Raw genomic sequence first — 17,201 nt, forward strand, 5'->3', positions numbered from 1 at the left:
TTAGATTTCCTATTAAGATCTATGATCCATTTTGAGGTAAATTTTGTATATTTTGTGAGGTGTGAATCAAAGTTCATTTTTTTTTTTTTGCGTATCACTATCTAATTGTTCCAGCACTACATGCTGAAAAGATCCTTTCTCCACAGCATCCTTTTTGAGAATCAATTGTCTGTATAAGTCTTGGTTTAGTTCTGAACATTCTATTGTGTTCCATTATTCTATTTTCCTGTTTTACACCAACACCATAATTTCTGATTACTGTAGCTTTATAAAAAAAAAGTTTGAAAATCAGATAGTGCAAGTCTTCCAACATTGTTTTTCTTGTTCAAAGTTGTTTTGGATTTTTGGGATCCTTTGAATTTTTATATGAATTATAGAATAAGTTTTTAAATTCCTTACATCCTGTTCTGCCAAAATTCCACCCATGTCTTTGGCCGTCTCCAGAGCCACATTTTCTGAAGAAGTCTCTCTAGATCCCAGGTGAAAGGAATTTCCCTTTCGTCTGTGCTCAAATCACATTTGATATTATTTGATTCCATTTAATCATATTTGCCTGTATGTACTTGTCTGATCTTTCCAGCCATTTAGTAAATCTCAAAAGATTAGGAATCTTGACTTGGTTCCCTCTGTGTGCTGAGAAACTAGTTCTATGCTTTGCAGGAGTGAGCCCTGCAGTAAGAGGTATCTGCAGCACACATCTAGCTCATTGCTTGAATATTGTCAAGGAATTCTGCAGATTTAGAATTGTTTATTGATTGTTGTCTCCAAGACGGCTCAGTCTTTTTTATTTCTATTGCTACTGCTGCAGTTTCAAAGAACAATGGGCTAGTTATTTTGCAAATATCAAATCATACTCTAATTGTGTTGTCACGCAAATTATGTGCTGCTGTGTCTTAACAACCTGCTTAGTGTTCACAGGCTCCTTCACTCATGGAAAATTTGGGAGAATGTCATATCCTTAGAGATAGCAATGCTGTCTTTGGCGACCTGAGCAGCAGTATCTGAATTCACTCCTGCTATTTTTCCAGTGTCCCCTCTAGACCTCCTCCAGCCCTCCATGGGGGGCCCTGCAGTTCTGCCCTAGAAAAGCCTGTTGCTTCTCAGGAAGACTTCCCTATGAAACATAATCATGTCCTTCTTGTGGGGACATTCAGTCCAGAGACCTGAAAGCAGGGGAAAATGTTCAGCCTGCTTTTGGTAGAACCTAAATTCTTCCATACTTGTTAGAAGCAATTTCAATGAGGAAACTGTTTTGGCATCTAACAAATCAGCATAAATGACTGATGAGGAAGATCAGCTTCCCCATCCCACTCAGTCGTCATGTTGATGTGACACACACATTGGCAAACATTTTCCCCTGTGAGCAACGTAAAGTTCAAGACGTTATGAATGGCTTTTTATTTTTATTTCTTAGTCTTTCCACATTCACTGTGTCTCGTGAGATTATATGAATCCTGCTTATTTTCAGCCCAGCACTAAACTTTTTAAAAGGATCACGTGTTTAAAAGGCTAGTGGACAATTTTTTAGAAGACAGAAATCCTTAGATTTTGGTCCCAGAGTTGAATCTTGGTTAGTGGTGAATGAAAATTCCCGTTAAAATTTTAAATTCAGTGATATAAAGTCTTAAAAATAGTTAAATATTAGTCAATTTCATTAAACACTATAAGAGTTATTTACCTTTAAGCCTGTTTCTGGGGCAATTTTGCAATGATTCCCTCCCTTTATCGATTCCCTCTTTATCAGAATCCTTGAGAGGCCCCTGTCATCATTGTCAGTATCATCATTATCATCATGGAACTGATTCTTCTGGAAGATTCTAGGAAAATAAAGAGATGGACGGGATTATGTGTAGGTCAGTGTGTGCATGTACAATAAGAACAGCTGTCAGGCATTAGATGCAAGATACCCATTTCATTTAGGGGAGAATGTGGTCATGAAATCCTGATGTGGTGAATGAAGGAAGCGGTGGGAACAGGATAGTCAATGCAAAGGAGGAGGAAGTGAGTGAGTTGGAGAGCATAGATCCTTGGTTAGTTGATCAGCACATTGGTAAGAATGAGGGGAGTGTGATGGCAGAATCATGTCCCTCCCCGGCCACAGGGTAGCCACCTGTGACATGTTACTGTACATGGCAAAAGGGATGACAGATATTTTAGGATTAAAAATCTTAGAGGATTTCTGTCTCCTAAATTGTCTATTAGTTAGCCTTTAAACCCATGATACATTATTATAGATTAGTGCAGGGGCACAAATAAAAAGGATTCATATAATCTCACCAGACAAACTGAATGTAGAAAGGATAAGGAAGAAAAACAAAAAGTCACTTATAAGTGCCTTGAACCATAAATTGCTCATGAGGAAATGTTACACAAGGTGAATGTCACAGCCACATACATACTGCCTGAGTGGGATGGGACAAGGGGATCCTGAGATGAGACAATAGGGTGAGTAGTCTGGATTGTCCAGGTGGGCTGAATGTAATCACAGGGGTCCTTAAATTGGAGGATATTTCCCAGCTGAGTTTAAAATCAGAGGGAGGTGTAGCGATGGAGCAATGTTCAGAAAGGCTGCTGACCATGAAAATGGAGGAAGTTGAGGGGCACAAGCTAAGGAAGGTGGGTGACCTCTGTAAACTGGAAAAAAAAAAAGGAAACATTCTCTTCTAGACCCTCTAGAAGGAAGGAACCCTGCTGGTATCTTGAATTTATCCCAATGAGAACTGTGTTGGATCTCTGACATCCACAGCCATAAGCTGATAAGTCTGTGCTGGTTTAAGCTATTAAGCTTAATGGAATTTGTTACAGTGGTAATAGGAAAATAACATAGTGAGCGGTAGTGTAAGGGATTAAAGGTCTAGGATGGGGTGTGGAGAGAATTCTGACATTTACACCTAAAAAACAACCAGGTGAAGTGGGAAGGTGTTTTAAGGAAGTCCTACCTGGCAGGGCTGTCAAGCAGACTGGAGTGAGCGAATCCTTGGAGTTAGAGGAATCAATTAAACCTCTACAAGGAAAATAAGAAATAAAATGTAGCAGGGCTTCAGTGTTAGTAGATGTAGGAATGGAAATGGGCAGAGAGATATAAACATTATTTTGAAATTAGCTACAGGTTTGATGACTGCATGTTTGGGAGAGTTAGCCGATGTGTGGACTGAATGCATCCCCTCAAAATCCATATGTCGAAACCTCATCTCCCAGGTTGATGATATAAGGATGCGGGGCCTTTGGGAGGTGATTAGTAGGATAAAATGAGGTCATGAGAGTATTGCCCTCATGAATGGTATTAGTGTTCTTATACAGGGCCCCAAAGTGCTTGCTTCTCTCTCCTCTCTGGGCCATGAAGATAGTGGGAAGACAGCCATCTTCGAGCTGGCAATCCTCTCCCAGATACATTGACCTTGAAAGCCTCAGCCTCCAAACCATAAGGAATATGCTGGTTGTTTAAGCCACCCGACACACGGTAATTTGTTACAGAATCCCAGACTGACGAAGACAGTGGAGAATGCCACTGCGTTTGGCACTGATTGCCTGGAGAATGCTGAAACCCAGGGAAGTGGGCAGCACAGACGTTTACTCATTTAATCCTGCCAACACTGTAGGGGATAGAGTCTACATTTTCCTCGCTATTTAAAAGGTAAGGAAAAAGAGGCACAAATAATAACAATGACAATGACAACAACAACAACAACAGCAACAATAATTTGTCCAAGATTCACACAGAACTCCCTGGAGGGAGAGTGAGAATTAATACTTATGCAGGCTGGCCCCAGAGCCCCTGCTCATAACTACTAAGTCAGATCACCTTGCTTATTTAGATCAGTTTTTTTTCAACTGTGATATGAGTGTACTGTGTCCAGTAACTTATAATTTCAAAATACCTCACTGTAAGGGAAACATTAGTTGCAGGCATTACAACCCACAGAAAGCTAGACATACAAAAATAACTTGTTAGGGCAAGATAACCAATAATGTTTTTAAATATTATACCTGCTGACCCTTTGCAATAAAGTGTTTATTTATAATTCTGTCTGGCTACAGAATAACATCATAATCCTGCATGTGGCTGGTGGCTCCCGTGTTGGACAGCAAGGGTCTAGAGAATTTAAATGACTTGCCCAGCCTTGCCCAGGAAGCTCATGGTGGGATCAGAGCTATAGTCTGGGACTGTTCCTTCCTATCCAACAATTCCCTCATGGAAGTTTAGAAGCTTCTCCTTTGGTGCCCAGCTGTCTATCCGTACTTATGACATCTTGTCAGGTGCCCCGGCCTGCTCCTGAACATCAGCCAGAACCCACTTCTGCTCTTTTTTGGCCAGGTAATACCTTCTAGCAACTTCCATTGCCTTCTTGGCATCAGTTTTTACATGGAAGGGTAGTGGCTAGAGAAGGAAATGTGTCCACATGACAGGTTTTTCATAAATATAGTAGGAGTGGTCAAGAGAAGAAAACCTCAGGAATACGAGTGGAAGCAGGTCATTTAATATACCAAATGCGTACTTTCAATGTATGTTTGTGTTTCCGAGTCCACGCTTGTTCTACTCGTGCATTATAGGCCAACACATCAGGAGACAAGGATTTGGGGCAAGAAATAGCGGCTTTAATTTGTAAAGCCAGCGGAGAAGATGGTAGACCAATGTCCTGGAGAACCATCATCCCAAGTCAGAATTCAGGCTCTTCTTATATTAAAAAGGGGAAGCGGGAATGCTTGGTTGTTGCAAACTTGGTGTATGAATTCTTTGTTGTTAGAATCCTTTGTTCTTGCAGCTCTTCACCTGGGTCAGATCCGTGTAAACCTCCAACAAGCAAATGTTATTTTCTATTCTGTATCTTGTTATCTTTATACGAATGGAAAAGTGATAATATCCTTCAAAGTCAGAGCCTTGAGAATAGGGTCTCCTGTATATTTCAGGATCTAGGCAACATTGTTTCACAAAAGGTGCAGAAACAGCAAGACTAAGCCTAGGAAACAGGGCACAGGTTTAAAGTCAAAGGAACAGATCTAATATGGAGTCAGATTTGTTCTTTCCTATTTCAGTAGTGCCATGGAGAAGGCACTGTGGGCAGCTTTCTGTAGGGTCCTGGAGGCTTTCTCTCTCAGCCTCTGTGCGCCTCTATTGAAAACCCGTCATCGCTATCTGGCCTGCTGGAAAACCAGTCCGCCTGTTTTGCCCTGAAGTTGTGTTCTGTTTATAACTCATCTCTACTCCTTGGAAAACAACTCAATAAAAACTCAGTTGGTTTCCCACCAGCCCTGAGCAGGGGTGAGGGATAGCATGTTATTATTTTATTAAAAAAATATATAAAAGAGTTTTAAAACAGCACTGGGCACATAGGAGAGAGACAATCAATGCTTCCTGGCTTAAATCGAAAATGATGACTCAGTGAGTCTATGGCTGCTGTATTTGCTGAGCTAGTTACTCCTTTGCTCCATTACACATTTATTTTAACTGAAAAAGAAATATATGCATATGGTTAAAAAAATTCAAACAGAGCAAAAAATACTCAAGTGAAAGAAGTTTTCCCTCATCCTCTGTTCTTACATGCCTCCCTGGAGATGCCAATGTTTACAATCCTTTGTGTGCTTTTCCAGATATGCTATGCAAGTTCCCACCAATGTATGTAAATTCCTTTAAAGTTTTACTTATTTTTAACTTAAAGGGATTTAAATCCTCAAGTGGCTTCTGCCACAGTAATAGAAAAGAAGAAATCTGACTCCATATTAGATCTGTTCCTTTGACTTTAACCCTGTGCTCTGTCTCCTAGGCTTCTTCTTGCTTGTAAAACAATGTTGCCTAGAGCCTAAAATATACAGGAGAGCCTATTCTGAAGGCTCTGACCTTTAAGGGTATTTAACACTTTTCCAATCATATAAAGATAACACGTTGCAGAATAGAAAATAACGTTTGTTTTGTTGGAGGTTTACAGGGATCTGACCCAGGGAGATAGCTGCAAGAACAAAGGATTCTAACAAGAAGGAATTCCTACACCAAGAAGTTTGCAAAAACCAAGCACATAGGAAAGCAGCCTGAATTCTGACTTGGGGAGATGGTTTTCCAGGACATTAGTTTGCCATCTAGGTCTACAGAAACTTGCTATTCCATGCCCCAACACTTGGTCTCCCAACTTACTGGCCTGTCCTGCACTGAGGAGAATGAATTTGGACTCAATAACACTTCTACCTACCTAGCAAGTTGGACACTGGGACTGAGGGCAGCTCTCCCACACACAGGGGCCTACGGTGAGCCCTTGATTATTCCCCGAGGTTGGGGTGTGGTTTACCCAGGAGGGATGGGGACTCTACACCAACACTCAGGCAGTCTGCTCCTTCTGGGGCTCTGACATTTTACCTCCCGCTCCCTGCCAGCCCAACATTTGGGACAGTGGAGCTAAGGCAGAGATCGTGCCTGCCTGTTTCCCAGCGTGTAAAAGGGGAATATGTACTCTTCCCAAGGTAGTTCTGAGAAACAACACCTGCGGGTGCTTGGTTCCCTGAGCAACAGTAAACCTAGCTCCTTGTGGGGGCAACGGGTATGATACCCGTAGGGTTTCTGCAGAGACCTTAGCTGGAGGGCTGGGCCAGGGACGTAAAATATGAGCTGTGGGCAATGACGGGTAAGAGAAGGGTGTATAGGCAGGACTGCTGCCTCCTTCGGGGTGCCACAAGAGGTAAAACGCTTTCTCCCCATCTCTGTTACTCCCCTCCCAATTCCAGATAACTGCCTTCCCTCTGCTCCTCCTGTCCATGTGTCTCCCTCCACTTTTCCCCGCCTCCCCTCCTCCTCCCCTATTCTCCCTCCCTCGGTTCCCCTTCTCTCTCAGGACCCAGAGCGGATCGCTGGCCCTCCTGCGCATGCGCAGTTGCTGCCAGCTGGACCGCGGGTTGGAAGCTCCAGCTCCGAGCCGGGGATCGGCCCCAATGGCTTCTCAGCTCTGTCGCCCTGTAGGCCTTTGGCTACTGCCTGGGGCCGGGGCCTCTGGCTGTGGAAGTGCAAGGTGAGGGGATATCGGGAAAGGGGTGAGGCGGCTGCGGGAGGGCGGTCGGCGTGTCACAGCCCCCCAGGGCGCCAGTCAGCGTGTGTTCAGCTGGATTGCTCGGGCCAGACCCCTCTGCCCGCGCCACCTGCCCCGGCGCCCCGGCCACAGCTGCCCAGGGCCAGGTGTGCCCCTGCCGCCTCTTGGCCCAGCCGGGCTCCCCTCAGTCCGCGGCTGGCGTCCGCTTCCCCTCTTCCGCCCGCGAGTCCTCCCCTCCCGGGCTTCCTCTCCTAGGCCGCCGACCCGTCCCCACCACTGGGCGGGCTGTGTCCCGGGCGGGCAGGGTCTGCACACCCGGACGGGGCGGGCGGCTTGGGCTGGGGCTGGGGCTGGCCTCCGAGCGGGGCTGCAGCCCGCACCCCCCCTTTCCCTCCCCCCTAGGGCTGCCCTCCTTTCCCTTTCACCCTCCCTCAGGACCAGCTCAGTGGCGTGTGTGCTGCTCCCCGGACTGAGAGCCCCTGGCTGTAGCGCCCAGCTTCACCTGGTGGAGTCGGGAAAAGGGAGCATCAGTGCTGAGCAAGCTTCTGTCTCCTCCCTCAGTGTTTCTGCCGCAGGTAAGTATCTTGAACACTTTCAGGTGTTATGATGGCGGTGCTTGTTGATGTCACGTGTTTTTATAGTGAGAGGGATTAACAGTGGTGAAAGCAGGGCTTGGTTCTGTTAAAAATGAGCTGAAGGCATGAAGCTGTGATATCCTCCTTCCTTCCCTCTCCAAGGGTGAAACGTGTGACAGTCAATTTTAAAAAGATAGTTACAGTCCCTAGCTAGCCCAGCCCAGCTAGTGTGTGTTAACAGGAACAGCATCACCAGAGGCCTTGGAGACCCAGGGATATTGCAGTCCTAAAGAACTCCTGGCACAGTTTGGTTTGTATTGGTTTTTTGTTTTTCTTAAATTGTGGGACAGACTAGTGGTATAAAAAGAAAAATATTTGTCAAGAAATATTTTTTCATATAACAGCGTTATTGTGATATAGTTCACACACCATGAAGTACATCCATTTAAATGGTAAAATTCAGCAGCTTTTAGCATATTCACAGTTGTGCAACCATTATTATTCCAGAACGTTTTTATCACTTCAGAAAGAGCAGTGGAAATTAATGACCTATCCACCCCTCCCCAGTGGTGGTTCTAAAGAAATTTCTTGGCTAATCTTGACCATAAATTCACTTGTTACATTCCAAGAAAAATCTGGTAGGAATTCTAATCAGAATTGCAATGAATCTGTCTATCAAAACAGGAAGAATTAACGTCTTTATGGCACAAACTTCTTCTACCCATGAATATATTTCGGACCCTATATTTTCCTCTGTCCAGAGCCTGGCCCATGGGAAGTCCTCACTACTTGTTGGGCTTGTGAATGATGAGATTCTATACATCGTTAGTTGCAGCTGTAGCCTTTCACAGAAGAGAAAAGAAACCTCAGTGAAGCAAGTGACTCTCTGATGGTCAGAAAGAGTGACAGCCATTGCTGGAGTGATCCAGTGGACTTGGTGTTTACAACCAGAATTCTCCACCACCTACAGCTAAGGGGATTAGAGTGTTCTTTTATTTTTTCTTAATGGCGTTGCTTTTATTTTTACTTATTTTTTAAATTATTTTTTATTTAAGTGTAGTCAATTTACAATGTTAGTTTCAGGTGTACAGCAGAGATTCAGTTATAAACATATGCATATGTATATACATATGTTTTAGATTGTTTGTAGTATAACTCATTACAAGAAATTGAATATAGTTCCCTGTGTTATATAGCAGGTCCTTGTCATTCATTTTATATTTACTAATTTGTATCTGTTAATCCCTCCTTTCCTGCCTGCTAAATACAGTTTGCTTTCTATGTCCATGAGTCCATTTATAGGAGCACCATTTTTCCTAGTAATATATGCTCTTTGGCTGCTTTCAGTTTCAGTAATTCCATCTTATCTGTGGGCGCTTTTCTTCTGGTTGCCTTTATGTGGTTTGCACACGTGGTAATAGAGATCTTTATTTGGGAGAACTCCAGGTCTCGTGTAGTCCCTGGTACAGAATGCCCACTGAATTGATGATTGAACTGGGAAAAAAGCACAGTAAATGCTGGAATTTCCACTATGGTTGAGAATTCCAGGTTTCAATAACCTGTTTAGACAACCTTACTATTGGCTGCACCCATACTGGGTAATTTGGTGGAAATTCATGGTATGGTGGTGTAGAGACGGGACCTTATATTCTTCTTCTCTTTCTATTTTCTAACACTCATTTTCCTGGGCCTTCCAGATCCTCCCCCAGAAGTGCCCAGGGCTGGCTTAGTGCTGCACTGAGGCAATATTTGTTAATAACGCCCTTTCCTCTTCTCCTCTGAGCCTCCGTTTCTTTCTGTGCACAATGAGCGCTTAGACTAGATAAATACTTTTCAGTTTCTTTTAAAGCCATGTTTCCTTTGAGAAACAGAAAATGCAAATATCTCCTCTCAACCCAACCCTTTAGATTTTGGTATGTCCTCCAAGGAGTGACATAGCTCTTTGTGAAAAATTGATGTGATTTTGATTGCAGGTGACACAGAAAAGACTCTTCAGAGATTTATTGCAGGGAGAGGGCAGGAAAGAGGCAGTATGTGACACTTTCTAGTGTGAGCAACGGAGCAGGGACTTGGATTTAAATACGGTGTCTGACGTGGCCTCTCTCTAATCTTGTAGAATGTGATAAACTTCTCTACCTCAGTTTCTTGATGTGTCAAGTTGGGGTGATAATATTTTAAGGCTTCTGTGAAACATTATACAAATAAGACATTTGTGTCTCGGTAGAAACAAGATCTGCTAGGGATTCAGGGATTTGTTTAAAAAAAATTCTTGTCCATAGCACTCTGTCTGTGTGTATTTAGAAGTTCCTGGAGGGTGAGGGTGAGTCTAAAGTCCATTGTGGGACATGTGGCCCATATTTCTCCATGTCCCAGTTTACCCCCTACTCCCCAGTCCTCTTCCTCAGTCCAGGATGAAGTTCCCTAGTAGATTTACACAGAGGTCTTGTGGAAATGGCTTTTCATTTTATTGTTTCACCAAGAAGGGCTGCCATCATGATCTCTGTGGTCAGGTTTTGAAGGGCTGCCATCATGATATCTGGTAAGAATTCTATGCAATTTGGAGTTCCAATTTAATGAAAAGAAAAAAATTACAAATAGAAAATTAGAACAAGGGTGGTGACAGGGGCTCTTTTAAGTGGACACCATTAGCTTTGTTAGCTTCAGGTGCTGTGGCCTGTTGCCACGAGGACCCATCCTCTTGCTCTGAAGTTGGAGGGACTAGTGGGCTCAGTGGGAATGTTAACTGAGTGTATCTCATGGGCTGGGCATTGTCCTATTTGTACTGTGTGTTCCTTATTTGAGACAGTGAGCTCACCTAACCTCGATAACCTCTTTAAAATATTAGACTTTTAATTTTGAGATGTAATGTAGATTCCCATGTGGTAGTAAGAGATTATATGGAGAGGGCCTATGGGCCTTTTGCCCAGTTTTCTTAATGGTTCCATCTTGCAGTGTTGGGGTACAATTCATTACTGACTCACTAACAATTTGAGGTTTGTGTTATTGCCCTTATTTCTATTCACGATTAAACTGGGGCTTCGAGAAGCACGCAGGCCTGTCCAGGTCACCCACATTGTTAATGCAGAGTCGGGTGAACGTGGGCTTGGGATTTCCAGGCAGTACCATTATGATGGTTTGTGGCAGGGAGCAGCATTCACTTTGCTTGTTTATTCATTCATTCAACAAACATTTATTGAGTAAACTCTGTGGGTCAGATGCTTTCATAGAGTTATCTGATTCTTCAGCAGTACTGAGAATCAGGTAATGTTTATATTTTTTAATCTGAGAACATTAGCTCTGAGAGGTTATAACCCCCCCAAAGGAAGTATAACTCATAAAGGAGGGATAGAACATGTGTACAGTCACCTCCTTTTATGCAGGTGGTACCCTATGCATTTTACATTTTCAAACATCCGTAATCCAGATATATTCTTGTAAGGCAAGGCTTTTTTTTTAATTGAAGTATAGTCAAGTTTACAATGTTGTGTCAATTGCAAGGTGTTTTTTGACTTTTGAATTAAAAAATACTTTTTCAGGAGGGAAATTAGGTGTATTTATTTGTTTGATTTTTTAAAATGAGGTACTGGGGTTTGAACCCAGGACCTCGTACATGCTAAGCATGTGCTCCACCAATGAACAGTACCCTCTACCCCAAGGCAAGTTTTCTTATCCATTATTATGAAGCTTAGGAGTTCAAATAAATTGAATAGGAATCCAGATCTTTTGATCCTACTGTGGTCCTTCTCTTTATATTCTGCTGAAGGGGGTTGGGGAAGCATTTCCTTTGTTCATTTCTTTATTCAGCATTTTTGAGCAGTGACTTTGCATCAGGGCCTTGCTAGGTGCTTGGAAATAGAAAATAAGAAATGACCTTTCTCTGCAGAGGCAGGAAGCCTAGACCAAAAGCTGGGTAATGTGATCCGAGCTACAGTAGCCATATGCAGACTCTGAGCACAAACTGTACCCTTGGATTTGCTTTGGCTTCCCTTGTCTTCTGGCTGGTACACACCAGGTCACCGCAACCCAGATGGGCCCGTAGCACACAGCAGAGAATGTACCTCGATCTCCTCTCCCCTCTCGGCAGGGCCTGCAACATGAGCATCCCTGACTACGTGCAGTGTGCTGAGGACCACCAGACTCGTCCCGTTGTGGTCCAATCCATAGAGATCATCTCAGAGGAGAATTTCTTTTGCATCTATCAGCTACTCACCTCGGTTAGCCATATCAGCCCTTGTGGCTCCCAGTGGACACTCTGTATCCACTACAGGCACCGCTATGTGCCCGAGAATCGGTGGAGCGTCTTCCAGAAACACCCCAAGGTCGTGGGCCTTGTCACCATTACCGAATGTCTCTCTGCCAAGGCCTTCGAGAAGCTCCACATGCAGAGGAGCTGTATGGTGCATCGCTTAATGACTCTCAGCTTTTTGTCTTTGTGCAGCATGGGGAGGTAGCCGAGCAGACACGCACCGACGTTGCCTTCAATCTAAGAGTACTGCAGGGTGGTGGAGAAGAGGATCGAGGACTTCACTGAGTCACTCTTCATCTTGCTCAAGTCCAAGTGGCTGGATGGTGGCCCCAAGAATTCTGGGGACAAGATCCCCCTCCCCTGCATCCCGTTTGAGAAGGAGGACTTCATGGGACTGGACACAGACAGCAGGTAAGTTTACCTGGAAGCCAGTCCACCTTGGCTGTGTGCTGGATTGCTTCCCTACATCCAGAAAGGGATCAGCAAGGAAGAAGTCAATCTTGTAGCCAAGGGGGGAGGGAGGTGCAGCCCGCCGGTTTCCAGACATTTCAAAGTGAATCCGCCTTTATTTCAGAGAGATCCTTTTAGGGTTAGTGTGGACACTTACTCCCGCTTTACAGCCAGGAACATGGTGGGACCCCTGGAGTTGCTGTCCAATAAAGTAGCCAAAGCCACATGCTAGGAGCACTGGGGAGGAGGCTGGACTCAGCTGAGATGTACTGTAGGTCAAATGCACATCAGACGCTGAGGCTTGTCTAGTAAAAGTACATAAACTATCTCTCTACTTCCTATATTGATTACATGTCAAAATAATAGTATTTTACATACAGTAGATTAAGTAAGATCTGTTCTTAAAATCACATTCTAGTATTTGTTTTTTGTTTGTTGGTTTGTTTCTTTGTTTCAAATTTTAAACGTGGCAACTGGGAAACTTTCTTTACATGGCTCTCATTTCATTTCTGTTGGGCAGCCTGTCCTGGTACATGCTCATCCCTTTGCTTATAGATGAGATGCTGAGCCCCGAGAGGCAGAACGAGGCGCTGGTTGAGCTGCGGCTGGAGCCGCTGTCACCTGCCTCCCAGGCCCAGCACCTTTTCAGCTCAGGCCGTCTCTTCCTGCCCGACAGCCACCATGCCAAGTTAGGACATCAGAAACACCGCCAGGGACTTCCTAATGAACTCCTTATGCAGGGAAAGGCGTATCACGGTGTATGGGACAGAGCAGGGAACTGTTCATTCCCACTTTGTCCCTGTGATTAAGTCAATGGCCCCACTTTGCCTCGGAAGTACAGATGAGCTCTTCTGGGCTGCCTACCCCCCACCTTCTGCTCTGTTTCCCCGTATATCTATCATGTTTTCCCTCGGGCTGAAGAGGGTGAGATGCCTTTGCCGAGACGTGGTCCCCCTTTGCTGGGGTGAGTGAGGGAAGCTGTGTCCCCCCGGCCTACGGCCTCGGTCCTTGAGTCTGGAGAGGGCTCATGGTGGTCCCACAGGTGGCGGTCAGAAGACCTGGCATGTGCTACCGGGCCCGCTTTGGAGGTGGTGCTCTGTGATTCTTGAACTTACCTAAGATCAGATCCTACTTTCTGGTTGTTGGTAAGTTGGAGGAGAAGATGCTAGGGAATTAATAAAAAGAATGTCTAGACCAGCCCTGTGAGTGAGAAGCACAGGGGACACTAGTCCCACCTGCGAGAGCCCACCTAGCAGGCTCTGGATGAATTTTCTGTTCCTCCCCAGAAATACCTCTATGGCTTAAGGAAGAGGAGAGGCATGTCGTGGCCATGATCTGTACTTGTCCTCACAGGGCCCTGTGATCTACATGCCCGCACTCCCCATCTGCTTCTTGGAGATGAGCTGGCATGTTTAGGAGCCTGGGCACTGCTGAGGGCATAGCTCCCAGCACCGTGCTACACAGAGTCTCGCTCCGTTCACCTCATCTGTCAACTCCTGCTGAGGCCCCAGACATTAGTCAAGGTAGGTGCATCAGCGAAACCTAAGCAGGGACCACCTTCTCCTCCTGGACAGACTGGTGAGTGAGCAGTGGAAGCCTGGAGCCCTGCCCCAGCCCCCACGCCAGTGCCACTTCTTTTGTCATAGGAGGCACTGGTGACATTTTTGCTCAACAAATGCTTGTCTCTGAGTCTGCAGACCCACCAGAGAATGCCAGCTTGTTTTTGCCTTTTGAAGTCTGCCCTTGGGACTTGGCGGAGTAGCCGGATGTGTACTTAGCCCACAGTGGTTCAGCGCATTAAACCTGCCTCGTTGTGGGTCTGTCTATTCTGGTACCATAAGGGCTCAGCCAGCATCTGAACGTCATTGAGATAACGCGGCCAGTGAGCTCGGGTCAAGCACATTCTCCTCCAGTCACTTTTACTCCATTGTTTCCTTTACTATTCCACAGTCATTAATTTTTTAAACAATGCTTTGGTGCAGGAGCAGAGCCTCATTCTCTCCTGCTACTCTTGGTGGAAGTGAGTAAAACGGTCCAGACTGAAATGCGACAATAATTTGTAGCTCAAAAGCTGCCTAGTCGCTTGTAGGTCGAATTTTGGTTAGGGGAGCTGAACACGTTGTGGTCCCCCGGCAGCGCCGCTCCCCTCAGGCCCCTGCTTTCCCTTGAGCAGGAGGTGAGGTTGGGCCTCACCATCCCCGTGTCCCTGGCCTCACACACTCACATAAATTCTTGTACATGCAGTCAAAATTATTTTTGTTCTTGTGTGATTCTAATTTTCTCTTGTTCCTCTTTTCCTTTTTCTTTACTCCTTTTTCACTTGTACTGCCCAGTGAGCATGTTGTTGCTTCTGAAAATGTGGGCTGTGCACACCCTGCATTGGAAATAGCCAGATTGCCCTCCGTACAGTCTCCATCGCTTTAAAAAGCAACAACTTAACAGCTGTTTTGATCCATCTATTATCTTAGTCATTTTTTATTTTCTAATTTTTTGGAATATTTGCTTTGTTAGCTCATCACCCACTGGTGTTTGATACCTGTTGAAATCCTTGCTTTTGAGGAACATGTTTGGTCCTCCTTTTATTTAATGACAAATGCGCCCTTATTAAATTTGTTTCATTGTTTTGAAGAAGTAAGATGTGAATTGATTTAGTCGGCTGCTCAGGGATTCTTTTCATGGAGTATTTAAACTTGTAAGGTCAAACTCTGCAGCATTTTGCTCGATTCCTGCTTTTACACAAACGTGCTCAGCACGCGGTTCCTGGCTGTCGCTGTGTGACGTGCATGACGTCGCTTCCTGGCCGGCGGTCACTGGTGAGGATGTGGCCGCCACGGAGGTGACAGCTGCAGGGGACGCTGTTGGAGGAAGAGGTCACCGTTTGGTTCTTTAATTTTTTTTTTTGCATTCAACTTCCCCGTGCCATTTACTTTACTTTGCCTTCATAAAGGGGCAGAATTGGGTCTAAAATCCATGCCACTATTTTTTCCCTTTACGAGGCTGGTTTTTCTGAGTATCAGGACAACATGGCCTTCTCCTAAGTAGCTGGCTCACCTGGATCTGTTGGGCAAAGGGACTGCTAAAAGGGCCGTAGCTTCCTCTCTGCTCCAGCCAGTGGGCATTCAGAGCTGGGTCTGTGGTTTGCCTCAGCAGCCGTGCAGACCTTCCTGCCTCGGCCTTTACTTTTAACCCATGTTGGCAGTAAAGAGCTGAATCCGTTTCTGTTGCAGCTGACGCCCACCACGTGGGCCCCCTAACGTGTCGTTAGTTTGTGGTAGTCAGTCCCCAACTCCCCAGTCAACAATGAAGGAAGATGATTTGTCCAACCCAGGACCTTGGATTCTCAACCCTACCCTGGTTCATCTCACCTGGTGGAATTGTTTGGCCACCACCATCATGCTGACCATGAGGCCTTGTTTCTCCTTTCATGCTCTGGTCCAAATGTGGACACTTCATTTTTCACTGAATTTGTCTCGCTTGAGACAGGCCAGAATATCTGAATGAGTCCATCACATTCTGGGTGGGGAACAGAACAGAAGTAAGTGTCGCAAGTAGATGGAGTCTAGGCTGTCCGGGTTGGCAAATGCAGGCTGGGATCTGTGATGGCTGGGCTGTACACTGGACACAGGCCTTTCCCATGGCTCCTGAGAGCCCATGAGTTGAAGTGATAACAGCCTTGCGTGGGTTCCCCCATCCTCATCTGCTAATTGGCAAGTGTGTCTGCTAATTAGGAGCTCCCCCAGACCTCGGGCCCTTCAAAGCTCAGACCATGGGAGAACCTTGAGTCCCTTCTCCTGGGCCTCCTGTGTGAGAATCCACTGCCTTCTGAGGTGAACAGCGGCAGGAGATGCCTCCCCCTCCAGGGAGCACCCTACGGAGGACTGTTAGTGCACCATGCTGTGAGCTTGTGTGTTTCCGGCCATGGTCCTTACAGAACTACACTTGAGATGGGCTTATTGATGGAGATAACAGGACTGATTCCAGGGCAGGGCCTGGGGGAGGGAACAGTGGAAATTGAATGTGACCTCAGACACCTCGGTGGGTGCTGGGGCTGTTACTAAAATGGGGAGTCTGGGAGATACCTGCCAGGAATGGAATTCCAGAGTAAATGGTGGACATGAGGCATTTTTAAGATGCCATTTGTCATCCAAATTAGGACTTCAAAGAGGCACTCGGGTCGATGAGCCTGGGGCTCAGGTGAAGGAGCCGGAATAGAGATACACGTTGGGAGTCGTCATTCTTAGCTGGTGTTCACAGCCTTGCATGTGAATTAGATCGTCTCGAGAGCTGCAGACTGAGACTGAGGGGGGCAGGGCTGTGTCTTGGTTGGAGGAAAGCCCAGACCATACAGCTCTGGTGTGTCAGTCAGTGGCGTTTGCCATTTTCAAAGCAATGCCAGTTATCCTTAAGGGGCCAGGGGCTGGGCAGGGCCAGCCAGGAAGAAATCTGAAGGGAGGGTCGTGGCCACGTGTGCGTCTTGGGAAGGTGCAGAGGCTGCAGTGTACGGGAGGGTAGACTCCTCAGAAGCTAGAGTTGCAGTGAGGAGTGGGGAGAAGTTAGTCACAATCACCTGTGAGGGAGGGAGGGAGGCCTAGGGAGCCCCACCTTACCGGACTCGCTTTCCCATGAACAGAAGGCAGTCAGACAGAGGATCTGAGGTGAGAAGGGATGGGCACTGGGAGGGGAGCCAACCTGGAGAATGGTGCTTGCAAAATTCTGGAATAGTCTCCCTGAAAAATAGAGTTAAAAATACCCAGACTCTTAAGAACATTGTTAGTGACTTGGGAGGAGGCAGTTGTTTTTCTGGCCTCCTAAGGGTAAGGCATGTATCCAGGGATACACAGAAGATACGGGCAGTCTGTTCCGGGGGCTTGATCGTTACCGGGGGAACAGTGCAAATTTAAAGGGGGAGAAGGGCAGCGG

At 45.7% G+C, this 17,201-nt stretch overlaps 1 protein-coding gene across 1 annotated transcript in view; it reads left to right on the plus strand.

Annotated features, from left to right (window-relative positions):
• The window catches only part of LOC140695036 (uncharacterized), a 134,663-nt gene that overhangs the window by 4,048 nt on the left and 113,414 nt on the right, over positions 1-17,201 (plus strand). The window contains exons 2-5 of the mRNA XM_072957991.1: positions 3,475-3,634; positions 6,819-6,992; positions 7,446-7,585; positions 12,024-12,242. Coding sequence (XP_072814092.1) covers positions 6,850-6,992; positions 7,446-7,585; positions 12,024-12,242 — 502 coding nt within the window. The 5' untranslated portion in view covers positions 3,475-3,634; positions 6,819-6,849. The remainder of the gene's footprint in view (positions 1-3,474; positions 3,635-6,818; positions 6,993-7,445; positions 7,586-12,023; positions 12,243-17,201) is intronic.

This window comes from Vicugna pacos, unplaced genomic scaffold, assembly GCF_048564905.1.
Source record: "Vicugna pacos unplaced genomic scaffold, VicPac4 scaffold_125, whole genome shotgun sequence".
Lineage (NCBI taxonomy): Eukaryota > Metazoa > Chordata > Mammalia > Artiodactyla > Camelidae > Vicugna > Vicugna pacos.